Source organism: Pteropus vampyrus, unplaced genomic scaffold, assembly GCF_000151845.1.
Source record: "Pteropus vampyrus isolate Shadow unplaced genomic scaffold, Pvam_2.0 Scaffold311, whole genome shotgun sequence".
In the NCBI taxonomy this organism is placed as follows: domain Eukaryota; kingdom Metazoa; phylum Chordata; class Mammalia; order Chiroptera; family Pteropodidae; genus Pteropus; species Pteropus vampyrus.
This window is the reverse complement of record NW_011889092.1, coordinates 2,077,593-2,101,195: the sequence shown is the minus strand read 5'-3', so window position 1 is coordinate 2,101,195 and position 23,603 is coordinate 2,077,593. Positions and strand designations below refer to the sequence as shown.

The window sequence follows — 23,603 nt, the reverse complement described above, 5'->3', positions numbered from 1 at the left end:
CTCATTTGATTGAATCTTCCATATATGAAAGGGAAAGAGTTCACTCCTACCCGTAAGGGCAGCAAGCCCGTTCATGTTTGTGTTCGATTGTATGTGTGCATGTGTCTATTCCTTAATCAAGCACCAATTTCCTAACAAGAAACTGAAAAGGATGGGGAAATATTAAGTCCTTGCTCCACCCTTGTACATACCTGGCTCAGCCCAGAGCTCACAGGGGCTGAGGGATCTATCACAGGGTCATCTGGGGAGTCCAGAGAGGAACGCACACGCAGGAAGGCCAGGCCGAAGGATTGATAACGTGTGAAGGGTTGGGAGCAGGTTAGGCGAAGTCGATCCCATGACTCACCTGAAGCTGGAGCCAGGAAATCATCTCGAGGAAAAGAAAATATGATGGGGAGGAAATACATGAATGGGTGGGAGAAAGGAAGAGAAAGCCAATACTGACGGGGAGAAGAAAAGACAGGGACTATGTAGAGTAACCAACAAAAGAAGAATGGAGGTTATCAGTAACTGACCTTTCCGGCCTTGGTGCTCAGCAGGCCAGTCGGGGCCCTATTAGACCCAGTGCCTTGCCTTCACACCATCATTCCTCTCTGTCACAATTCCATACTGTTCCCAGTGTGAGTACATCCCTATTCTTCACCTCTCCAGAGGCCTTATCAATGTCTCATTTTTACAGCAGATACTTGTAGTGTTGGGGTCTGGGATGTCCACTTGCCCAATGGATTAGCTGAGCTACATCAACCCTTCCTGGACCATGAGACATTGGCCTCCCTCATGGCACTACATGTCCTGCACATTCACGCACATTATCACAAACTAGTACTACAAATCTTTCTCACCTTCAATTCCCAGCACTGTTTAGCAGTACTTCATCTTTTCCACCTTGTATGCCCCTCCCATATCACTTTTCCTTCACTTTACAAACACCTCCAATTTAAACGCAGACAAATCCTAAGTCCCTCGAGGCCAGCAATCAGATCCTATGCTTCTTCTGCAATTTCTAGTGAACACAGAGATTTGCATAGACCATAACTCAGGAAACACTATATGCTACATAACTATGACCATCATATAGTCTTCTATCACTTATGTAAACATTCATCCAAGACTAACACATATATTCACACTTACACTTATACAAACACAAACACACTAATCACAAATGTGGGTTCTACATCAGGCTTCACAAAATCACAATCACATGTTATGTGTAAATATAAATCATAGTTCATAACTATCCCCAGCTATCATGTATTCTCATCATGGAGAAGTCACATACTAACATTAACTACCCTGTCCCCACAACAGATATAACTAAACCCCTGTATAGGCTCCCTCCCACCTGCCAGCTCCTAAAGCCCTCTAGAGTACTGCAGCTCTCCTTCTCATAATCTCTCTCCCTCAATCTCTTTCTCATTTGTGCTTTTGCCCACCTTACCATCTTTAAACATGCGGACCCCCGAGCGGTTTTTTCCCTGCTTTGAATCAGCTAAGGACATTAGCATGGTTGCAGGGAGCAAGGTGACAAAAGGTCTGTCCAGGGACCAGGAAGAACGGCCCACATCAATTTGCAGGAAAGCACAGCCACAGTTACCTGGGGGCAAAAGGTTGAGAGAAGGATAAGGGTGATGGAATGACAGGGGCTCCTCTGATTGTACACAAGGGAATCAGATAGGAAGAGGACATTCCTCCATTCTAGAGCTAATTGGAAGCCCAGAAAGGTCAAGCACAATGGTGAGCCAGTAACTAAAGTGGGATGAGACCTCAGCCCACTAAATGACAATGTGAAGGTTCGCCATGTTCCTTCCAGCCAGAAACCTTCCCCTGACTGAAGAGACTTGCTGCTCTCCTGTCCTCTGGTGCTGGCGGGCAATGCCAAACTCTCTCTCTCTTAAATTCTTACTAGGGAGCCTGACCGCTCTCTGTCCTGACAGAGTGGAGACCAGTGGTCTCTGGTAGCTCTCTAGTCCTGAGAATTCTAAGGCTAAGCTTCTCAACTCATAAACTCCTGCAGTCTTCCCGATTAGCCTGCAGTTTATCCCCAGCATCCTTCTGACACTGATATTCAGAGGTATATATAGATTCTATTTGTTGGCATTTATAATTATGTCAATGTCCGAAGGCTTCACCCAGACCAATGAGATCAAAGCAGGGCAGGTATCTTGTATAATTCAAAGAATGCCATTTGTACTGAATTCTACATGAATGGAATCCTAAGTTTGCCAATACCGCATACCTGCTCTGAGGACAAGGGCCACGTTTCCCCTTCAAACATGGTAGGGGAAGGCTGCCACTAAGGCTGCTCAGCCAGACTGAATCGAGACATATTGGAGGGGCATTTGGAGGAGAATGTTACTCCTATGTTCTCCTGCAGAGGTTCCTAAGCCCCAGAGAACTCACTCACCCACATCGATGTAGCTAATGGGCACTGCCCTTTCCAGCTGTAGTTCTGCTTTCAGTTGCCCACTCTTGTCCTGAGGGCAGCTGAGCCAGGGTCCTTTCTGACTGTCTGGGTTCAGCAAGTTCTCCACAGGATACTTGGGATCCTAAGTCAGAGAGAGGAGAAAATCAGGAACCCCACTGAACCCAAGGGAGAAAAGGGTGCCCATGAATGAGAGACCCCTACACTCCCAAATCTTTCCAGGCATCCTAACATGATAGGAAAGGCACTAGATGGGAGTCCATAGGAATGCAGCTACCATGTGTAAGGGATTTACAGACCCCATTTACTTCTCCTTCATTTACCAGAGTACTTCACTTAATTATCAGGACAACTTTAGGTGGTTACTGTTATTGCTTCTCAGTTAACAGATCAATAAATTGAAGCTTAGGTTCAGAAACTTCCCCAAGGTCACAAGGCCAAGTAACCAATCACAGCCACGACTTCCAGATTTCTGAATCCAGAGCTCTTAACCACCACACTATATTATTTCTTTTCATTTATAAGGTGTTTTCGCAGACATTTATTTATCTCCAAAGTAACCCTATGATGTATGAAAGGCAAAGATTTTGATTCTAAGTTTACAACTGATAGTTAGAAATAATTTGTTCAAAGGATATAACAGCAATACTGAGATAGAAATTTCTCAGTTCTAACAGAAGGTCAGATATTTTTTGGTGGAAAGGCGTTGAACAAACTACTTTCTCTCTTTGGATCTAAATTTCTGCATCCATAAGTAAAGGGGGGAGACTAGACTTGTGGCTTTCAATCTTGTTTTTTGTTTTAGCAACAAAATCCTTCCTTTTAACTGAAGTCTAATAATAAAGTGTATGTGTGTGTGTTTTCAATAAACGAAAGCAGGTCTCTGGTTAAAGCACAGGTTGGGGGAGCCTAGAGACATACTTGTCCTATCTTCCTTCAATTTCTAGAAGCGGTTCCCCACATAGTACAGTTTGAAAACCATAATATTAGATGACAGCTAATGTTCTCTGACATTTTGTAAGAGAACATAGGCTGAGACTATGAAGAAAATAATTTAGGCTGACCATGTAGGTAAGGAGGATAAGGGTAACTTTTTTTTTTTTTTGGATAATGGGGAGAGGCGGAAGAGGGGGTAAATGGATAGGGATACACAGAAGAGGAAAGGGTGGGAAGTCCTTAGGGATCACAACAATGGATTAGTGTTAATAATTGGGATTATCAGCATTTCCTGAAAGTGGACTTTTAGGGAGGAGGCTGAAATCACCTTTGCTGCTGGTGGTGATATTCTCACAGGTCAGAGATGACCTTGAGTGTCCTGGCCTGTTCTCAATGACACAGTGACTAAACTGTGCTTCTGGGAACCTCAGAACAGACTTTGGTCCTATAGCTTTGCCAGCTCCCACAAAACTATGAGTGGAATTCTGAGGTTGTTTCCTTCTTTACCTTTAATTCCTGGGAACATTTCTCTTATGTGTCCTGCATCGTTTTTTTGGGAACAGCCTGAGGGCAAAAGCTGTGTTTCTCCTTTCAACTCTGGACTCTCAAAGAAGGGACAATGTCTCTTTTGTTAGATTGGGAGTTACCTGAAAGTGGAGCCAAGTCTCCTATTTTTTTCACTCCTTTCTGTCACCAAGAAAAAAAATCATACCTGCTAATTAATATACCTGAGAGGAATAAGATACCACGTGGCTGATCTTCACAGGAGCCATGGTGGGCTTAGCAGCTGTCCCAAGTACAAGGCAAAAATGCTTTCTCCTGAGATTTCTTCTGTCACCACTTTGGCAGTGCCTGTTTTGGTCTCGTAGGCTTCCAGAAGAGAATGAATCCTCATGTTAGTCCTAAAGAAGAGAACAAAAGAAAAATAAACTAGTTATGGCTGTTTCTCTGGTAATAGGAGTTATTCGCAGCAGTCAGTCAGACTTTTTTTGATGACCATAATGGGCTTGGGTAGGGATGGTGGGCAGGGACCAGATCTGGACCAGCTGATGAGATTCCAACAAACCTCAAACAACTAGAATGCAACTGTAGGGCAATAAGCAGCAAGTACAAAAGATATGTTAATATATCAATGTTGGATTTATATGGAGGTGAGCTCCTAAGGGCATGGATTGTGCCTTAAGTCATTCTTCTTCATATCCCTAGAATCTGGCACATAGCAAAGATGTGCAACAAATGTTCAACTAAATATATGATACAAGTCCCTTTTTTTCTTCCCATAAAATCTTCCTAAATTAGCTTTTCATTTAGTTACTCCTCTACTAGAATTATTCACTTGCTTCCTGATGTATGCTAATTCCTAGCTACATGGTAGGTTCATAATGAATATTAATTCAGCTCAGCCCCTCAAACATCTACAATGTAGATCTCTACATTTCCTGCTTCATCTCAGAGGATGTATTTTACCTATCAATGTTTTGTTTATTAATTTAATGTTAAAAGTGCATATGGGTATTTGTACTTTGTATTTTGGTAAACTTTTTATGGAATATTTTAAATATATGCAAAAATATACATATTAGTAAATGAACTCTCATGCATCCATCATCTAGCTTCAACAAATTGTTGGCCAGATGATTCCTGAATGTCTATATATGGATCTCTCTCCAATATTTATACCTTGCCCATTTTAGTCATTTGTTACCCACCTGACGCCTAAATATGGCCCATGACATACTCCTAGCCATAATGGTCTTCTTGCTTCCTTCCCATCCCCCAATTTTTTCCCCAACTCCAAGACTTTGCTCATGCCATTGCTTTGCTTGGAATGCTTTCCATTTCCCACTTGTCAAATCAAATGCATCTTTGATGCTTAACTGTCAACTCTACTCTGTTCAACCATCTCAAGATGATAGCTCCATCCTCTCCATTCTGTATTAGAATTATCTGGGTATATGTCTTATGTCCCTTGACCAATTATATGCTCTTGGAGGACTGGCTTCATGTCTGATTCATTTCTGTATTTTCAGTGTAAGAGGGATAAATATATAGTTCTAGATTAGCAAATGTCTGCTAAATGAATGACCATAAAAATTGAGCCCCAGAGAGCCAGCATTCATGGAGTGCTCAGAATAGGGTAGACTGCTGCAACAAACTCTTAGTGAATGTTATCTAAAGCTCAAACATTCCTCACAGGTCACATTCAATATGCTGCAAAGGCTCCAAAAAGAAAAGAATGCAGGATGAGTCCTGAGTCATTTCTCTATGCCTCCAGAGTAATTAGAGCTGATTATTCCCACTATAGAAGCTCACTGAACATTCACGAGTTTTTCCTATTCTCTTCTAGATATTAGAAATATAAAAATAAGTAAGATATGCTCTCTGTTTTGAAGAAACTCCCAGTACACATTTGTGATTTGATGTGAAAACTCCGCCATCTCTCATCACTAACATACTGATGTCTGACCTAGCCAGCCCCAAAACTACACTCTAGGCTTAGAGACCTTGAAGCTGTCAACCTTGGATATTTCAGTTAGTTAATATTTTGGGGGTTGTCTAGTAGGTACCAGGCATAGTACTAGGTGCTACATATTCAGTGGTGAATAGGACACATACAATCTTGCTCCTCAAGATTACTTTCTATCAAATTGCTTGTAGTTCTCCAAGGATTAAGCACTTTCTAACCTTCTTGCCCTAGTATATACTGTTGTTCTTGTTTTTTGGCAATGGCTTGTTTACCCTGTGAGTCTCCCCACTAAGAAGTGAGTACTTAGAGGATATGGATTTTTGTCATGTTCATCATCTCCCACACCTCAGAGAGGTGCTGAAATACAGTAGGCATAAATAAATAGCCAGTGAAAATAGTAGTTTATTAAGTCAATAGAAATCCAATCAGAATTTCAGTATAAGTTTCTGGCAAACATGACAAAGTCATCAAACAATAAAGCGACACAAGTTGCTAAGACAATTCTAAAAAGTTCAAAGCAGTGAGGATAACCTCCTTTAAAAAAATTGCAAAGTCACAATAATTAAAATGTACTGTCTACAGAAACAAGCACATAGATTCCGGAAAGATTCATATAAATGGGAATTTGCAACCCGTTAAGTTAATTGTAAGATAGAGCAGAATCATGATTCTGTCAGAAAAAAAGATGATTAAATGGTGCTCAGAAAACTGGTTCACGATGTCAAGAAAAATAAAAGTAGATCCCTACCTCATAACGTATTTTAAAAATTATATTCAAATGAATCAAAGACAGAAACATGAAAAATGATTTAAGGTAATATGAACAAGGTTGAAATACAAATGACTAAAAGAAGAAATTCATAACATATAAACTTGGATAGTATTCAGAATGTATATTTTTAAGTACTATAAATCAGTAAGAAGAGGATGAGCAGTCCAATAGAAAACTGGAGAGAAGATATAAACATACGGTTCACTTAAGATGAAATCTGAATGACCAAAAACCCATATAAAAAATCCTCAGCCTCCCTGGTAGTAAGGAAATTACAAATACATCTTCCTCTGAGACTGAAAAAATGTTTAAAGTCTACAATGTAAAGAATTGGCAATAATATGGGGAAATGGGCCCTCTCATAAACACTCCCGCACAACTTAATTCTGATCAGCTACATTTCAAGAATAGCGAAATGTGGCTAGTAGTTAACTTATTTGAAGAATGCAGTTCTAGAGGGACTCACATGTGCAGAAAAAGACACATGCAATGTTTCAAATAGCAAGAACCATAAAACTCTAATGTCCATTAGTTGAAGAATGGATAAATGAAATGTTATATATCATACAATGGACTACTAAATAACAGTTAAAAGAATAATTAGATGTAAATATACATAAACATGGACGGCCCTCAAAAGATAATTAATTATAGATACATAGAAAATAGCACATATATTCATTATAAAACAAAGTGAAACAATACAATACTTATAGTTTGTGAATACACATAACATTTTTCAATGGACTGGGAGAATACGCAACTAATTATAATAGTTGCTTCTGGGAGGATGAAAGAGTAATTGGTCTAAGAGGAGAAGACACAGATAAGCTCTATTTTTTACCAGTATTTCATCTTTTTAAAAAATGAGGAAGCAAATAGATCATTTCAATAATCAATTTGGGGTGATGGGTATACGGTGTTCATAATACTCTATATTGTTTCACATAATAAAAATAATTCTCATTTTAAGAAAGTAAGATGGCTGTAGATGGTGTTAAGTATTACTCTGTAACTTCCTGACAGCCCCAAATACAGTTGACTGGCATTCTAGTACTTTTGTGAGCTCACAGGTCATCCTAGCCCTGTTCATCCAATAGATCCAACGGGGACGCCTAGAAGGCGTGAAAGCAGGAGCCGCAGGCTTGCGAGGTCTCTGCTCCAGATGTACAAATAAATTGGGGTGCAGCACAGTGAATAAGGTGTATAGGATGGGGGAAAAGGTAGAGACTGGGGACGCAGTATGTGAGGTAGGAAAGAGTACCGAGATGTGTGAAGTAGATCGGGAGACGTGAGAGCCTAAGCAGCAATTTGGATGCCAAGACTCCAGCTCTCAACTTCTGAAGCCTAAGCTGCGCGACTACTTCCGCGGTTCTTTGGAACGTACTATTCTGTCCACTTTCTTGGTGCCACCCCTCCTCCCTTTTGGTCATTACCTTCCCCATCAAGAACCCTCCAACGCCCCTCACCAGGGACAATGAACCTCGAAGAGCCACCGCAGCCTCAGATCTTGGATCACAAACTCATTCTCCCGCCAATTCGGCCCTTGACCTCCGCCTTCTGACCCGGAGCGCTACTCTTCCGCTTCTCGAAGCCTGGGAATTCGTCCCGGGGCCTCAAGAAGTCGCTATTTCTGAAATATGACTCCCACCAAGGCAAGAAGGCAGGTGCTGTGGCCAGTAATATACACTTGTGCGTTTTCTGTATAGAAATCTCCTGGCGAGAGAGCAGAATTAAAACTTCCAGGTCAGATTCAATGCGTTCTGGGAAATATAGTCCTTAGACTGCACGCCTCACTCTTTGAACCCTAGAGTGAGGGAGCGTCTCAAAAGTTGATGGTTTAGGGACTCTTCTCCGGTTCTCCAAAGGGGAGAATGGGGGAAATATTTGCACTTGAAAACAAGACAAGCCCAACTTCTCATCTTCCAAGAACTCTCCCCTGCCGAAGCTTGGAAGGGCATGGGAACCGTCCCTCCTCGACCTTTAAGTGAGTAGCAGGTAGACGGTCTCTTAGTCCCCGCCAGGTCTCCGCCTGTGTTGATGTCCCGCCCCCTCTGCCTGAGCCTGTGCCGCGATTGGCTTGGAGCACTTGAGCGGCGGAAGCAGCTGGCTCGCACGGGGAGGGCACGGAGTGGGAGAGCTGTGAAGATGGCGGCAGTGGTGGAGATGGAGGTTGGAGGAGGTGCTGCTGGGGAACGGGAGCTGGATGAGGTAGGAGTTGAGAGTCGAGGAGAGACTCAGCCTGAAACTTAAGGATTGGGAGGGGAGCGGAGGTATCTGGAGTCGGGTTCCTAGGTGAGACGGGATCCAGAGAGGGAAAGAGCGAACTGGAAGGCGGGTGCGCGGAGAGGGTGCTCAGGTACCCTGAACTCGGGGACTCGGAGACGGTCATGGGGATAGAAGACTTGCAGTAACCTAAAGGGTGGAGATGGAGGACAGGGAGAGAAGTCAGAGGGGTGCGGGTGTCATGACTTAAAATTATTACCTGGGGGCCCTATGGTAGGACTAAAGGACTGAGAAGGTAGCTGGAGTTGGAGGGGCGTGGACTTAGGCAAGGGAAGATCGGGTTTTCACTAGGGGAGAGGACTCTGATTAGGTTTGTAGTGGGTATACGGGATGCGAACCGGGGAAGAGCGGTAATCTAGTATCGAAACTGAGTTATTTTTATGTAAGACCTGTTTTATTTATCATTACCTTTATTTATCTTACATTTTATGTAAGAGTTGTTTTATTCTTACATTACTTTGTACATAATGTATATTCAGTAAAGTTTCGGTCAGCGAATGAAAGAACGAATGGATGAATGAATAATTGTTTACCGGAATTCATCCATTCACTCATTTAAGAAACATTAGGTATCACTTTTGTGCTGAATCCTGGGCTCAGTGCTAGGGACACAGGAGACCCTCCCACTGAAGAGACCACAGTCTATTGGTGGGAGACACACAAGAAGAATAGTCATTGCATCAGTGGTGTAATGTGATAGTGGCCTGAGAAGAGAGGACCAATTCAATTTGGACTAGGGAAGGCTTGCCAGAGGAGCTAAGTCTTAAAGGATAAATGATTATTTCTTTCCTTCTAGACTTATGATTTCCCAAAGGGTGAGCTTCTTGAGAGAGTGTATATCCCCTTTACCTATCTAATAGGCATTTAACATCCGGTGTAGTCAATTACCAGTGGTCCTTGAAGGAATCAGGAAGGAGGAGAAATTGAGTTTGAAGGGAATGAAGGGACAATGCTGAGAAGCCGAGAGAGAAAGTGAAAAAGGAAAGGGAAAAGATTCTGAGGCCAAAGGTACATTCACAGCTAGGAGTGCTTGTGGTCTTGCACACGACAGCATATGAACAGCATGGAGGAATAGGAGGAAGGGAATTGATTATCAGGAATGGGACCAATCGGATGTCTGAGAGATTAGAATCTTAGAGGCCCTGGCTGTGCGTTGGGGTCTGGGATGGGTGGGGAGGATTGGGGATGAGGCCCAGAAAAACGGACTTGAAAAGCAAAAACTGTTGCTTGGTGGTAGATGACTTGGTGGAGGATTGGGTTTACCTGATTGGGATCATTAAGTGGGGGCAAGAAGAAACTGAAAACCTGACAGGTAGTCAGAGCAGGGGGAAGTTTTAAAGAAGCATTTTAGACTCATATCTCCTAATCACTAGAGATGTTTGGGTACCACTCTGTTGGTGAGGTGGAGTGGTTGTGGAAATGACCTCCAAGGCTCCTTTTAGCTTTAAGTTTCTGTGATTACGGTTGGCTGCAGTTCAGTGAGATATATTTGAAAGTGCCTTGAAAAAGGTAAATACTATATTGAAGTTATTGTATATGGTGTGTTAGTCATGGGCTCTCTTTTGAAGGAGCCTGATTTTAGTTACATATATCAGGGTTCATTGAGATAAAGAGCAAAAATTTTGGCAGAAGAGAAAAGAACTTAGTTTTGATGTAACATTTTTTTTGATTTTTGCTTCTTAGCTTTCCTTCCCTAATTGTTTTAAGAATTTAAAAGCTTCTAGTAGCATATTATACCTCCCGAGTATCATGCCTAGAAGTCAACTTTTTATGTAACCACTGGCATTCATCCTAGGAAACTTGTTACTTATTTCATTTATAGAGAAAGCATATAATCTGTTGTCTGGAAATTCTTTATGGACTGGTTCTATCCTTTTCTTTGTGTGTTTAAGAAATAACTCTGGAAAGCAGGTACAGTTAGTCAACCCTTCAAGCAAGCAAATGAACAAACCTCCCCCCATCCCCCCACCAAAAAAAAAAAAAATGGGTCCAGTCTGGCAGAACTTAATTTGTGTTCGAGTTCCTACTAATGTCTCCCAGTTGTTTAACTAGTGAAAGAGAAGATGAAACCCATCCTTTAATTTGTAATTATGGGGTCTACTGTGTATTATGCACTGGAAATTCAAAGATGGGTAAGACAGGATCTTTATCAACTTAGAGATAGTGAAGAGATGCAAATGGCCCTTTACAATACTAGATAATTACTGTAATGGAAGTGTGTAACAAATTCAGTGGGGCATAAGAGACAAGCACTTGAGTTAACTAGGGGGAGTCAGTGAAATCTCTATAATAGAGATGGGTTTGAGATGGAAAATTAAAGGTTAGGTTTACAGAGAAGCAGTGATTTGCATGTGGCATCAGAGTTGCCTTTCTGTAGCACTTTCTGCTTGGTATAGACTGTACTATGGAGCCCAGATAATAAAAGGGTAATGGATAGCCTAGCCCAAATGCAGTTGGTGCTCTTTGCCACTCCTTTGGAAAGATTGTGCATGCTGTGGTTCTTCAGGATGTTATACCTATGTTTTTCAGTATCAGATGCCGTTAGTATGATAAATAATTTGGAAGAGCAGCCATCAGTTCATTCATGTTCCTTTCCTCTTCTTTTGTCTTGTCCATTATTACTTTCTTTAGTAGTTGAGGTAATTTAGGCTTTGCTAACTACTTTTCCTGTTTAGGAGAGGTGGGTAGAAAAGAAGGCTTAGGAAAAGAGCTACCAGTAACAAAGGCTACTGTTTATTGAGCCCTTACCATAAACCAGGCCCTGTGTAAAGCTCTTTACATACATTATCTCATTTATTACTAACAGCAGCCCTGTAAGTTAGATGGTGTTAACCACATTTTATAGAGGAGGAGACTGAAGCTGGAGAAGTTAAATAACTTGCCTAGGATTCCACAGTTTATGAGTGAGGAAGTGCAGATTGCAACCTAAGTCTGCCTATGCTGTACTGAACTTAGCCCATACTAAGCACCTTGGTTCCATTTCTTACTCCATTATTTTACTCTGCGGGTAGGTAATTTAAAACTCTATGGTCTTAATGATCTCGTGAAAATTGATACAGTGATAAGTGACTGTGTTCAGAAGAGCATTTTGATTCTCACATTTGTGAAGTAGGTTTAATTAGTATTCTCTATTTACAATCAAGGAAGTTGAGGTTCAAAATATTTGAGACATGCTGAGGATCTTGCAACTACTAACTGGTATCATTAAGATTTAAACCCATATTTATAAATTCCAAAATGTTTGCTTCCTCTCAGTTTAAAGACCTAAACTGCAGGCTAATCTTACCAAGGTAAACTACCCTATCTTTATATACAAAAGTCCCATCTCTAAAACATGAAGCAGCATTTCATTCCTGAGAGGTTCAAAGTGGGGGTTAACTAAAGGAATATTGGTTTTTCTATGCTTGTTTTTAATTTACTGATAATTTGATTCTACTGAATCCCTGGTCACGAGGAGTAATTAGCCCAGTAGTAGTTAGGGTTATGAAAGATGGGTCTAGCCAGCTCAGGCTGGGTATTAAACAGGCTGTGATAACTGGTTAGCTCAGTTCTTTCTCTCAGCTTGCTAAACCACTGAGTGCTTGGGGATATTAGTAGGATAAAGCCTGCATACCAGCTAGGAGACCCAGAAGCAGACCTACTCTAGTGAGTTGCTCCTTGAAGGGGTAGCTGGCCAACACCTGAGAGGAACTGGAGGCATCATCTTTGCACAGAGAGAGCTGGCTTGGAACCTAAGTAGAAAAGCACTTCAGTGTCCAATCAGGGCCAGCCTGTCCGCCTGGCCAGTGCCTGTGAATTCTGGATGTGTCTATTCTCAGTGCTTGTTCATCTGCCAAAATGATGTGATATACAGATTAATGAATAGTTTCCAGCTCAAGTTCAAAGCAGGTATCCCATCCTGCGACTAACTTGAGGTATTTTTGTCTCAGGTGCATGATTTACCTCTTCTGAGCCCTGTTTTATTCCTGTTAGGAGATTAGACTAGATTGATGGTTTTTAAACCTTTAGTCACAAAACTCTTTATTCAAACAAAATCTCACTTGGAAGCCTGTGGTCCTTGAAGAGACTCAAAGGACACTGGGTATCTACACGTCACACTTTGAAAAATCAAGGAGCTTTCTCTAAGTGCTCACTGGTTGAATAACCCTACTTTATATTCCTTCAGCTGCCCTGAACTTCACCTAGTCCAGCCCTACAAACATTACTTTGTCATCTGTCTTCCCTATTAGACTGTTGGCTGCATGAGAAAGCAGAGTCCAAGTCTGTTTTGCTCATTATTGTCCCTTCACTCAGCATGGTGCCTGGCTTATAGCAGGCACCTAATATGGTTTGATAATTATTACTTTTGAGTTGTAATAATAACTACTATTTAGTGAATGTTCGTTATATGCCAGCTCCTCTGCTCAGCAGTACATGCTTTTTGATTGAATGTTTACTACATCCCTATAAGGATTGAACTATTGGACTAAATCACATCTAAAGCTCTTTCTGGCTCTAACATACTGTGTGCTATGCTTCTGATTACTGCCAGGGTCTTTGTCGGTGCTGTCCTGTCTGCCTAGAATACCTTTCCTTTCCCTCTGTGCCTTTCCAAATCCCACCTGTACTTTAAGGTTCTAGCTCAAGGCGCTCTCGACTTCTAGAACTATTTTGATCTGCACCGATATCTTCTTTCTCTTCCTTTTATGGTTTTTCTCTGTGCTCATTTATTAATTTGTCAGACTTTTCGACACACCTGCTGCATGCCAGGCATTGTGCTGTGCCTGACAATACCAAGATGAATGAGGAGTTCACAGACTAGCATAGGTAGATAAATGAGTAGAAAAATGTGTCACAGGTGCTGTGATAGTGAAGTAGGTACTGTGGGTAAATCAAAGAGAAAATGGCAACTCATGTCTTATCTCCTTTTCCCGGCTAGATTGGTAAATCCCCAGCAGACAGGCTGTGGAAGCTCCTATCCCTTGCTTCTTCAAAGTTGTAAACACTGCTTTGTTTTTGTTTGTTTATCCTCCTGTGGGTCTCTCCCTGTAGACATTTGATAAATGTTTCTTGTTTCCAGGGATTTTCTTCTCTAGGGATTCTCAGTCAAAGCCAAGACCTTATTGAGGAATTTAGGCATGTGTGACTGAAATTTAATTTTTGATATCTGACCATTTATCTTTGGATTTTTTTAAGGCATGTAAAATGAGTAGTATCGTAGTGTACTGGGAAGAAGAACCAGGGTAGTAAACAATAGACCCAGGTTCTAGACTAGGAGTAGCAGATTTGTTTTATCTCAGAGATAGCCAAATGATAGTAGATACTTAGAAGGCTGTGTTGAAAAGGATTCTGAGGACAGAGCTCAGCAGGAGAATGCTGAAGGTGAAATTATGGAGTACTTAACTCTGTGCCAGGTCCTTTGCCAAGTGTTTTATATGCATTTTAGTATCACAGCCATACAAGGTAGTTACTTTTATGGTTATCCCCATTCTACAGATGTGGAAACTGAGGCATAGATAATTTAAGTAATTTGCCCAATGTCATACTGCCAGGTAAGTGACAGAGCTGGGGTTCAAATCCAGGATGACTTTAGTATCTGTGCTCTTAATCATTCTGAGCAATATGAGTACTATATGCTTTCCATGCCCTACACTAGACATTTCTACTGTATAAGTGTGGAACTTTGTTTGCAGAGTGATTTGACTGGGGTCATGCTAATTGTCTCTCCCACAAGAATGTTCTCCTTGAAAGCCCTATATCCCTGGTGCCTGGCTTACAGTGTGATTCAGTAAATGTGTGAAGATATGAACTCGTGAAAGATTCCAACCTCTCTGTGCCTCAGTTCGTTATCTGTGAAATGATAGGTTTGGACTAGATGACCTTCTGGAGGTCTCTTAGAGCTTTAAAAGTCCTGGATCCCAGGGTTTTACTCTTCCTTGTGTTTCCTATGATTCCTGTCAGGTACTTAGTAAATACTAGTGAATGACTGAATGAATGAAGGTGTAATTATTGTTAATACTCTGTGCTAATAATACTGGGATGAGAGAAGAAAAAAAAAATGATGATAGGGAAGTTGTGGACAAAAAAGCCTACACATGACCTCAGATTCCGTAACTTTTTATGCAGTCAGCCTCACGCTCTGGAGGGCACTCTGTCTGCAGACAGTCTTTCCCATTTGTTTTCCCATTACACCTTCCATCCCCAACTCACTCTTGCTTTTTAAGCCACTTTTTGTATAAACTGATGACTTAATAACTTATCTACTTCCAGAAGGAATTTAAGATATCATCTAGTCAATAAAGGTGGGTAAGAGAGAGAGGAAGAAGAGATGAAGAAGAATGTTCTAACTCCTTGAGTGCACTGTCTTTCTCATCTCTGTACATTTCTTAGTGCTTGGCACATAGCAGACATCAATATATTTATTGAACAAATGAAAATGCTTGTAGGTATGGATTCTGCTCAAGAAAGTGTTGACTAAATTGAAAGTGTTAACCGAGATACCTACTGTTTGCTCTGGCAATAACACAATAGTACCTGACAATATTTGCTTATAAACAGCTTATGAAGCATTTTTGTTTTTAAATAATGTCATATTGCTTCTTACCAGAGAGTCATAAGCGTAGAATCTGAGGCCTTGCTTTCTGCCCCCACAGCGCTCTGTGTAGATATCTGTCAGCACTTACCATGTTGTATTGTTTGGGGGTCTTCCCCATTAGGCAGTGAACTCTGTGAAGGTACAGAATGATACCATTTTTCATCTCTGTGTTCCCAGCACCTAATCTCTTATAGTAGCTAGCATATTCAAATGTTTATTGAACTTGAATCTTAAATCTAGTCCATCCACCCATGTCGAACATCCCTAGCAAGTGATCACTTGCTTTTGTTTAAACCCCTCCAATGATAAGGAGCTTATTCTATGGTAAGTCTATTCCTTCTTTGACTACCTCTGTTGCAGTATTCTTCAAATTGGGTTAGAATTCTTATTTCTGTAGCTTCAAGTGTTTAGTCTTTGTACCTTTTCCCAGATCCTGCTTCTTTTGCATCTTTGACCCATGGAAAGGCATGGGGGCTGCCAGAGAATGCCTCTGGGGAGTGTAGGCTCAGTCTACCTGGGGTTATTTGCCTGAAAGCTTACTCCATGAAAGCTGACCCAGGATAATCCATCTGGTGTCATTCCTCATCTCTACTTTAATTCTTTGTGTTTTCCCTTCTCAAAGTCATTTGTTATCTCCTTGCTCCTCAGAGGAAAACCTGTAGGTAAACATAAACTCATTAGTTCCTTCTAAAGTGCAGCTTTCCCAAGGGGATGCAGAGTTTTGGCCCTGGGCAACTAGGGAGAAACTGGGGAAGGAAGAAGCAGAAAGCTGGAAGCAGAGAGCATAAGCCCTGCCAATGTTTGTGTTCCTTCTGTCCTTCCCCTCTTACAGTGGGGTGTTCTCAATAACTGAATGTTTCTGTTTCTTAAGAGGACTCCAGTGATATTTTACTCCCCATTTCCCATAGAATTGAACCTAACCTCTTCTTGAGTCTGTTATTTAGTGCCTCCTTCTGTTCCAATGATAATAATAGCTAACTTTTTTAGTGTCTACTATGTGCCAAGCACTATGCTAAGCAGTTTACATGCATTAGCTCTTTTAATTCTGTTTTCATACTATATTTTCATTTTCCAGATGAGGAAAACTGAGACACAACTAAGTAATTTATTCAAGGTTGCATAACTTGGGTTTGAACCTGGCGACCTGACTCCATGAGCTCTGTTGCTGGTGTACTGTATAACATGGACTCACCATTTTCAAAATTCACTGTATATTTATTGAGCATTTAATTATGCCAGATATTTTATTTGGTCTTGGGAATTCACACAGGATAAAGAGACTATCTCTGCCCCAAAAGAGTTCATGGTCTAGTGAAGAGAGGAACCCATCAAGTGATAATGACAGTATAGTGTGATGAGTAGTTATGTGTGAGGTCCACAGATACAGGGAAGAAGGAGTGCTTAAGTGTATTTGGGAGAGTTAGGGAAGACTTCAGAGAGGATGTGACATTGGGCTGATCCTTAAAGGAGGGGTAAAAGTTTACCATATGGATAGGAGGCCAGTTTATGCCAAGGTAAAAGCACATATGTGAAGGAATAAAGGCATGAAATCTCTAATCCTTAAGCATACCATTCTCTACTAATAAAACATATATTGGTAACTACTTACTTTGTGCAAAGCACTATGTTGGGTACTCGAATTGAGAGAAAAGATGCTAAATCATGTTTCTTGCCTCCATGGAGCTTACATTTCTATTAGAAAAATAGGACAGGTAGTCCATTTGGAAAGGAAGTGTCTATAATTATAAAAGTATCAAATACCTTATTAGTAGAAAAAGTGCTATCAGGGGAAGTAAATTCCTTCTCATTGGTATGATCAGGGAAGACTTCATCGACAGGGAGCCATCTGAGCTGGACCTTAACAGACAGATTTAAATTTTACTAGAGAGAGCATAGGAATAAAGGCCCTAAGTAAATGTGAGAAAGAGGATGTGTTTGGGAATCAGCAAGTAAGAGAGGACTAAGTGCTAAATCTAGAAACATGGATTGGGGCCAACATGAGGTTGACTTTGAAAGCCAGGTTGAGGAGTTAAGATATGTTTATTCATTCCTTCAGTCATTAATTATCGAGTGCTTATATATGCCAGATACTGTGCTGGAGACGCAAAGATTAAGACATGGCTCCTGCTCTCGGGGCTGATAGTCACATAGGGGAAGACAGACATGGAAACAAATAATTGTAGTATAGTATAAGTGTGTGCTATGTACTGTGGTGACACAAAGGAGGGAGAGATTAATTCTGCTTGGGGGAATCTTTAAAGACTTAGAGAAAATGCTTCAATTGGTTCTTGAGGATTCTTTGAGTTCAGTAGATAGTCTGTGAGGTAAGGAAGAGTGGTTCAGAAAAATGAAAATATATCTTGGAGGCATCAAACAGCATGGGATATTCTGTAAAACTGGAGTATAGGTTAAATGTAGGGGATGGAAGTGAGTAATAAGGTAGAAGAGGCCTTTTTAACAATGTGCTAAGAAGCTTGGGTTTGTACCATGTTCAGATCAGTGTCTCAGGATGATCAAGTTTTGCAGTTATTTTGCAAGGGGGCGCATGGATCAGGTTGGGGAAAAGAGAAGAAATTAGTTGAGGGTACTGTAGTAGTAAAGAGAGATGATGAGGATCTTAGCAAGAGCAAGGGCAGTGAGGGTAGAGAAAAGTGAGCAGCTATAAAAATATTAAAAAGCTGTGCTTCCATTTATTTTTTTGCCCTTTCTATTTCTCTCCCTAATTCATTCACTCACACATTCATCAAGCATTTATTAAGTATGTAATCTGTATTGTTTATTCATTCTTCCTTTAAATACTTGTGACTTAAATATGTCAGACATTTTTCTAGGTCCCAGTAACTCAGCAATGAGCAAGACATCCAAGGTCCTTGCTCTTGTGAAGTTTACTTTCTAATAGGGGAATGCAGATAACAAATAAGTAACAAACAAGATAACTCCAAATGGTGATAAGTGCTCTGAAAACACTAGGTTGATGTGATAGAAAATGACTAGAGGAGAGATGATACTTTAAGTAGCATTGTTATGGAAAGCCTCCCAGGAGGTGATGTTTGATCCAAAACCTGAATAATAAAGGCCTAACAATTGAAGATCTGGAAGCAGACTGTGTAAGTGGAGGGAGAAGCAAGTTCAAGTTGATGGGAATGAGTTAAGCATGTCTTGGGGCCAAAAAGGCCAATGTGAGTGAATCAGAGTGAGCAAGGAAAAAGTAGTACCCTATGAGATCAGGGAGTTTGGCAGACTCAAATCTGTAAGGCCTTGTAGATGATGCTAAACATGTTGAATTTTATCGATAGTATGATGAAAAGATTTTGGATGGTTTAAAAATGGAAGTGAAGTGAGCTGATTTGCATTTTTTAAAAAGATCTTTCTGGCTGCTTTGAGGGAGAGTGGATTGTAGGAGGGCATTCAAGGAGAGCAGTTAGGAAACTTGCAGTAGTCCAGGTAAGAAATGATAGTGTTGGAGTTGGGGGCAAGTGGGGAGTGGCAGCAGAGACAATTGAGAAAAATAGATGAACTTAGAATATGTTTTGAAGAGCCTACAGGACTTGCTGTTGGATTGGATATGGGATGTAAGGGAAAGAAAATAATCAAGCTTGACTTTCAGGTTTTTCATTTGTTTTGCTTTGACTTGATAAATTGGCAACACTGTGGTTGATGGTAAAATGTATTGAAAAAAGAATGATCAAGAGAGAAATTTTTTGAGTGGGAAGGAGGAAATGTGGAAAATTCTTTTTGGAAAATTCTATATTAAGTTTGAGTTGGCTATTTAAACATATAAGTGGTAGTGTTAATTAGGCAGTTGGACAGATGAGCTTAGAGCTCAGGACATTGGTCTGCACCTCTGAAGGTCTGGTCTTTTATCCTCGATCTACCTACCATACAGTTACTTGAGATAAGTCAGTAAGGCAATCTGAGTCGCAATGTTGTCAGCTTAAAATAGTAATAAAGTTATTTGTTATGCCAGTCTCATGTGTATGGGGGGAGAATTCTGTGTGTTTACTTATTCATTCATCAAACATACACTGAGCATTTACCAAGGCACTGTTTTATCTGTGAAAGATAATGAAGACATAGGCTGCTCATAGTTTAGTGGAAGAGTTAGTCAAATAAGCAGATATACAAACTGTTGTAATACAGAGAAGCACAGAGATTTCTGGGAGCACAGAAAATGGTGGGCATGGATCAGGAAAGGTTCTCCAGAAGAAGTGGTACTTTAGCTGGTGTGAAAGATGACTAGAAAGTAACCAGCTAAAGAAAGAAGGGAAGGATCCTCTGGGTGGGAGGGACAGCTTGTGCAAGGTGGGAGGTGAGAGGGCAAGAATGGCACTGTCGGGGAACTGGGTGCAGTTTAGAATTACTGGAGCATCAGAGTAGCCCATGAACTTTTGGACTTCGCTTGTTATCTTAATCTCCCAGTAGACCACAGTATCTGTCCCCACAAAATAGGTGAGATCATGTAAGGCCTTATATTCTGTGCTAAGGAGTCTGGATTTTTATGTGTAGTAGATGATTAGCTATGGAAGAGCTTTAAGCACCTAGATGAGTGACATGAATCAGATTTGCAGTTTAGAAAAATCAGACTGGGGACAGAAATGGAGATAGAATTAAAGAGGCCCGGTGGGGTCACAAGAGCTCACTTTCAATACTCTCATGGAGGGTATCGTGAAGCCTACCAAGGAGTTTTTTACTTTTAAAGGCAGCATTGAGACACCAGAAGGTTTTGAACTTGGGTGACAAGCGCCTGGCAAGAAAGGCATGAGGTTGAAGGGCCTGGATTAAGTTTGTAATTTGAGTAAAAGAAAGGAAGAGATGGTAGAGACATTTCCTTCTCCACTGACCTAGGCCTTTTGGTACAACCAGCTGTGATCTTCATTCTCCAAAGCTTCCTTTGGTCCTAGTTGTATGCTGTGTTAAGTTTGGAAAGTATTTATTGTTGTTAATGATCACATAGGGTTTCATGTTAGTATTTCTCTTATGAAGAAGAGTCACTTTCTAACTTAGTAGCCACAAAGGCTGGAGTACTTTTGTCAGCTCTACATCTCTGATGTGGTCCAGATGCCAACCTGTCTGTTCTCTTTGGATCAAGTTCTGAGTTCCTTAAAGAAAAGAAAGGGCACTTAAAGCAGAGCCAAAGTATCATTCACTGCTAGGAATGATACTGATTCTGTTCTCTCCCACTGGCTAAAGGAGTGGAGTGAGAGCTAGTGTTCTAAGCTATGGAACATTTTAATAGCTACTTCTGAGTGTGGGCCACTGTAAGAATGGTTTATACAGAAGTTGCTTCTTATTCTTAGAGAACAGCTGTCTCATGGGTAATTGATAGTAGCTGAAATACAGATAAGTTCTCTTGGTTTCAGGTGGCTTTTCCAGTTTCTCTGGGTGTTTTTGCAGTATCATCCCCATTATTTGTTCAAGAGAGAATTGCTCGGTCTCTGCTCATTTAAAGCATGTGCTTTGTGTCTAGTGGTAGGTGTGAAGCATGAGGGGAATACTAAATGAGTAAGGTATTATTCTTGTCTTCAAAGCACTTAACATTATGTTACTGAACATCCATCTAACATTTATGGAACACATACAGTGTGCCAAATTATGTACTAGTTCTTTGAAACACAAAAGTAAATAAGATTCACATGATCCGTGGACCACTTCACACTCAGTAGGATTGCTAAATGGGGGAAAATAGCTGATGAGGGTCTTGTATTTTGAATATATAAAGAACTCTTACAACTCAACAAGAAAAAGATAAATAACCCAATTAAAAATGGACAAACGATCTGAATAGACTTTTACTCCAAAAAAAAAAAAAAAAAAAAGCCACCAATGGACAATGAGCACAAGAAAAGATGTTGAACATCATTAGCCCTCAGAGAAAAGCAAATCACAACCATAAGGAGATCCCACTTTATACCCACTATGATGCAATAATCAAAAAGATATATAACAACAAGTGTCGAGAATGTGGAGAAATTGGAACCCTCATACACTAGAGGAAATGTTAAAATGGTACAGTGGCTGCGGAAAACAGTTTGGCAAAAGGGTAGGCATAGAGTTACCATGTGATGCAATAATTCCACCCCTAGCTATATATTTGAGAAGTAAAAACATAGTTCTATGTGAAAACTTATACACAAATGATCATAGCAGTATTATTCATAATAGCCCAAAGTAGAAACAACCCAAATGTCTATCAACTGATAAATGGATAAATAAAATATATATCTATACAGTGAAATGTTACTTGACAAAAAAAGGGGTGAACTACTGATACATACCGTAACTTGGATGATCCTTGAAAAATACTATGCTATGTGAAAGAATCCAGTCAAAAAAGACCACATGTTTTATGACTATATGAAAGATCCAGAAAAGGCAGATCTATAGAGATGTAGGTTTGTGGTTGCCTAGGTCTGGGAATGGGAATGGGAAATTGGCAAAATGAGCATTAGGTCTCTTTTTAGAGTGATGGAAATGATTTAAAATAAGATGATTGCACAACTCTGTAAATATACGAACAGTCATTAAATTGTTCACCTAAAATGGATGCTATACCTCAGAAAAGCTTTTAAAAAAAACTCCTTTATAATATTGAATGTCAACTGTAATTGAAAAATAAAAAGATAAATAAAAGTATTTCTCACCAAAAAACAAACAAAACCCTTAGCCTCAAGATGATTAAAGTAGCTTCAGAAACAATTATAAAAATAATCAATGTGACTTTGACGGTATGTGCAAATTGCAAATTTCTGCTGGAGAACAGAGGAGGAAAGGAATTAGTCTACCTGAGATTTACCAGACTTTAAGATCCTTGAGTGTGAAGCCGTTATTATTGTATCCCCAGTCTAGAGCTTAACAGATGGTCAGTTAATAGTTGTGGAATAGATGTGTGAATGAATAAAGTTGGAGAGTGTCTCACAGAGGAGTTGACTGATATTAGAGCTGCATCTTAACAAGTGAATAGAAATGAACTAGATAGTAAAGATGAGGAAAGAGTTCTAGGGAGAGAAGACAGTAGCAGCCAAAGCATTGAGGAATAAAAGGGAAGAGCATGTTACAATGGTAGGCAGTTCAGTGTGGCTAGAGTATAAGCCATTTGATGCAGAGTAGTGAGATAAATAGCTGGCTGAACCAGAATGTGAAGAACCTTGCATGTCATGCAAAGGAGTTTAGACTTTAAACCAAAGGCAGTATAAAGTTATCAGAGTTTGTAGCAGGCTGATGCAGTCAGATGTGTGTCAGATAAAGATTACTGTGGCTACTCCTATGTAATGAATCTATTATGGCAAGGTTAGAGTCAGGGAGATCACTTTTTGAAGTCACTATAGTAGTCTAGGAAAAAGGATAAAGTCTGAACTAAAGAGGTGTGGCAATGAAACATTCAAAGAAGATTTCATAGGTGGATAGATGTGATCAGCACATAAGTAGTCAAAACTATAAAGGCTTTAGTAGTTCATGGAAAGGATAGCTCTGTTCTGGAAAGGTTTCTGGAGGAGGTGAAATCTGGGTTGGGTCTTTAAGGATGGGTAGAAAAGTGTAGAGTATACGGGAAGTTGGAGTGCGTATAGGAAAGAGTGAGAGGAGAGGACCAAGTAGGGAGGAAGCCAGTCTGAGAAATAACGAAGAACCAAAGAAGCAAATTTGATAATTGTTGAATGGAAGAGAGGTCATTAACCAATTTCTTCTACTTTTGTATATATTTGAAAAGTTTCATTTAAAAAGCTTTGCAACTCAGCGGGCTTGGAGGATGTGCTTTCTTTTGATGGTAGGGGTGGGGATGGGGGGCGGGTGGAAGGCAGACAGCAGTCACAGTGATTATTATAGCCAGTATCTACTTTCATTTAGCTGACCAAAGTGTGCTGTCCATGTTAGGTCTGACAGGTTGGCTAAGCATATCCAGTGTCTGCATGATTCCAAGCTGATTTCTGAGGATGAAAAATGAGGTAGTTCCACTTTGATTTATTGGCCTTGAATTCTTGCTAAGACTAAGGAGTTAAAGAAGCATGCGAATGAGATAATGGGGAGCTACAAATATCGGTTGCCTGTGAACCTTTGTACTTCACTTGTTATCCTAATCTCCCAGCAGACCACAGTATCTGTCCCCACAAGACAGAGGCAGCCAGCCTGGTTGTGCTCAGGAGCTAGC

General features: G+C 40.5%; 2 protein-coding genes across 2 annotated transcripts in view; one reads left to right on the top strand and one right to left on the bottom strand.

The window, feature by feature from the left end:
- Window positions 1-8,571, bottom strand: part of LOC105303693 (short transient receptor potential channel 2-like) — a 33,805-nt gene extending 25,234 nt beyond the window's left edge. The window contains 5 exon segments of the mRNA XM_011377459.2: window positions 192-370; window positions 1,442-1,597; window positions 2,408-2,549; window positions 4,090-4,263; window positions 8,037-8,571. Of these exon segments, the coding sequence (XP_011375761.1) occupies window positions 192-370; window positions 1,442-1,597; window positions 2,408-2,549; window positions 4,090-4,134 (522 nt within the window). The 5' untranslated portion in view covers window positions 4,135-4,263; window positions 8,037-8,571.
- Window positions 8,572-8,709: 138 nt separating this feature from the next.
- Window positions 8,710-23,603, top strand: part of LOC105303664 — an 87,053-nt gene continuing 72,159 nt past the window's right edge. The window contains 1 exon segment of the mRNA XM_023521695.1: window positions 8,710-8,811. Within this exon segment, the coding sequence (XP_023377463.1) occupies window positions 8,749-8,811 (63 nt within the window). The 5' untranslated portion in view covers window positions 8,710-8,748.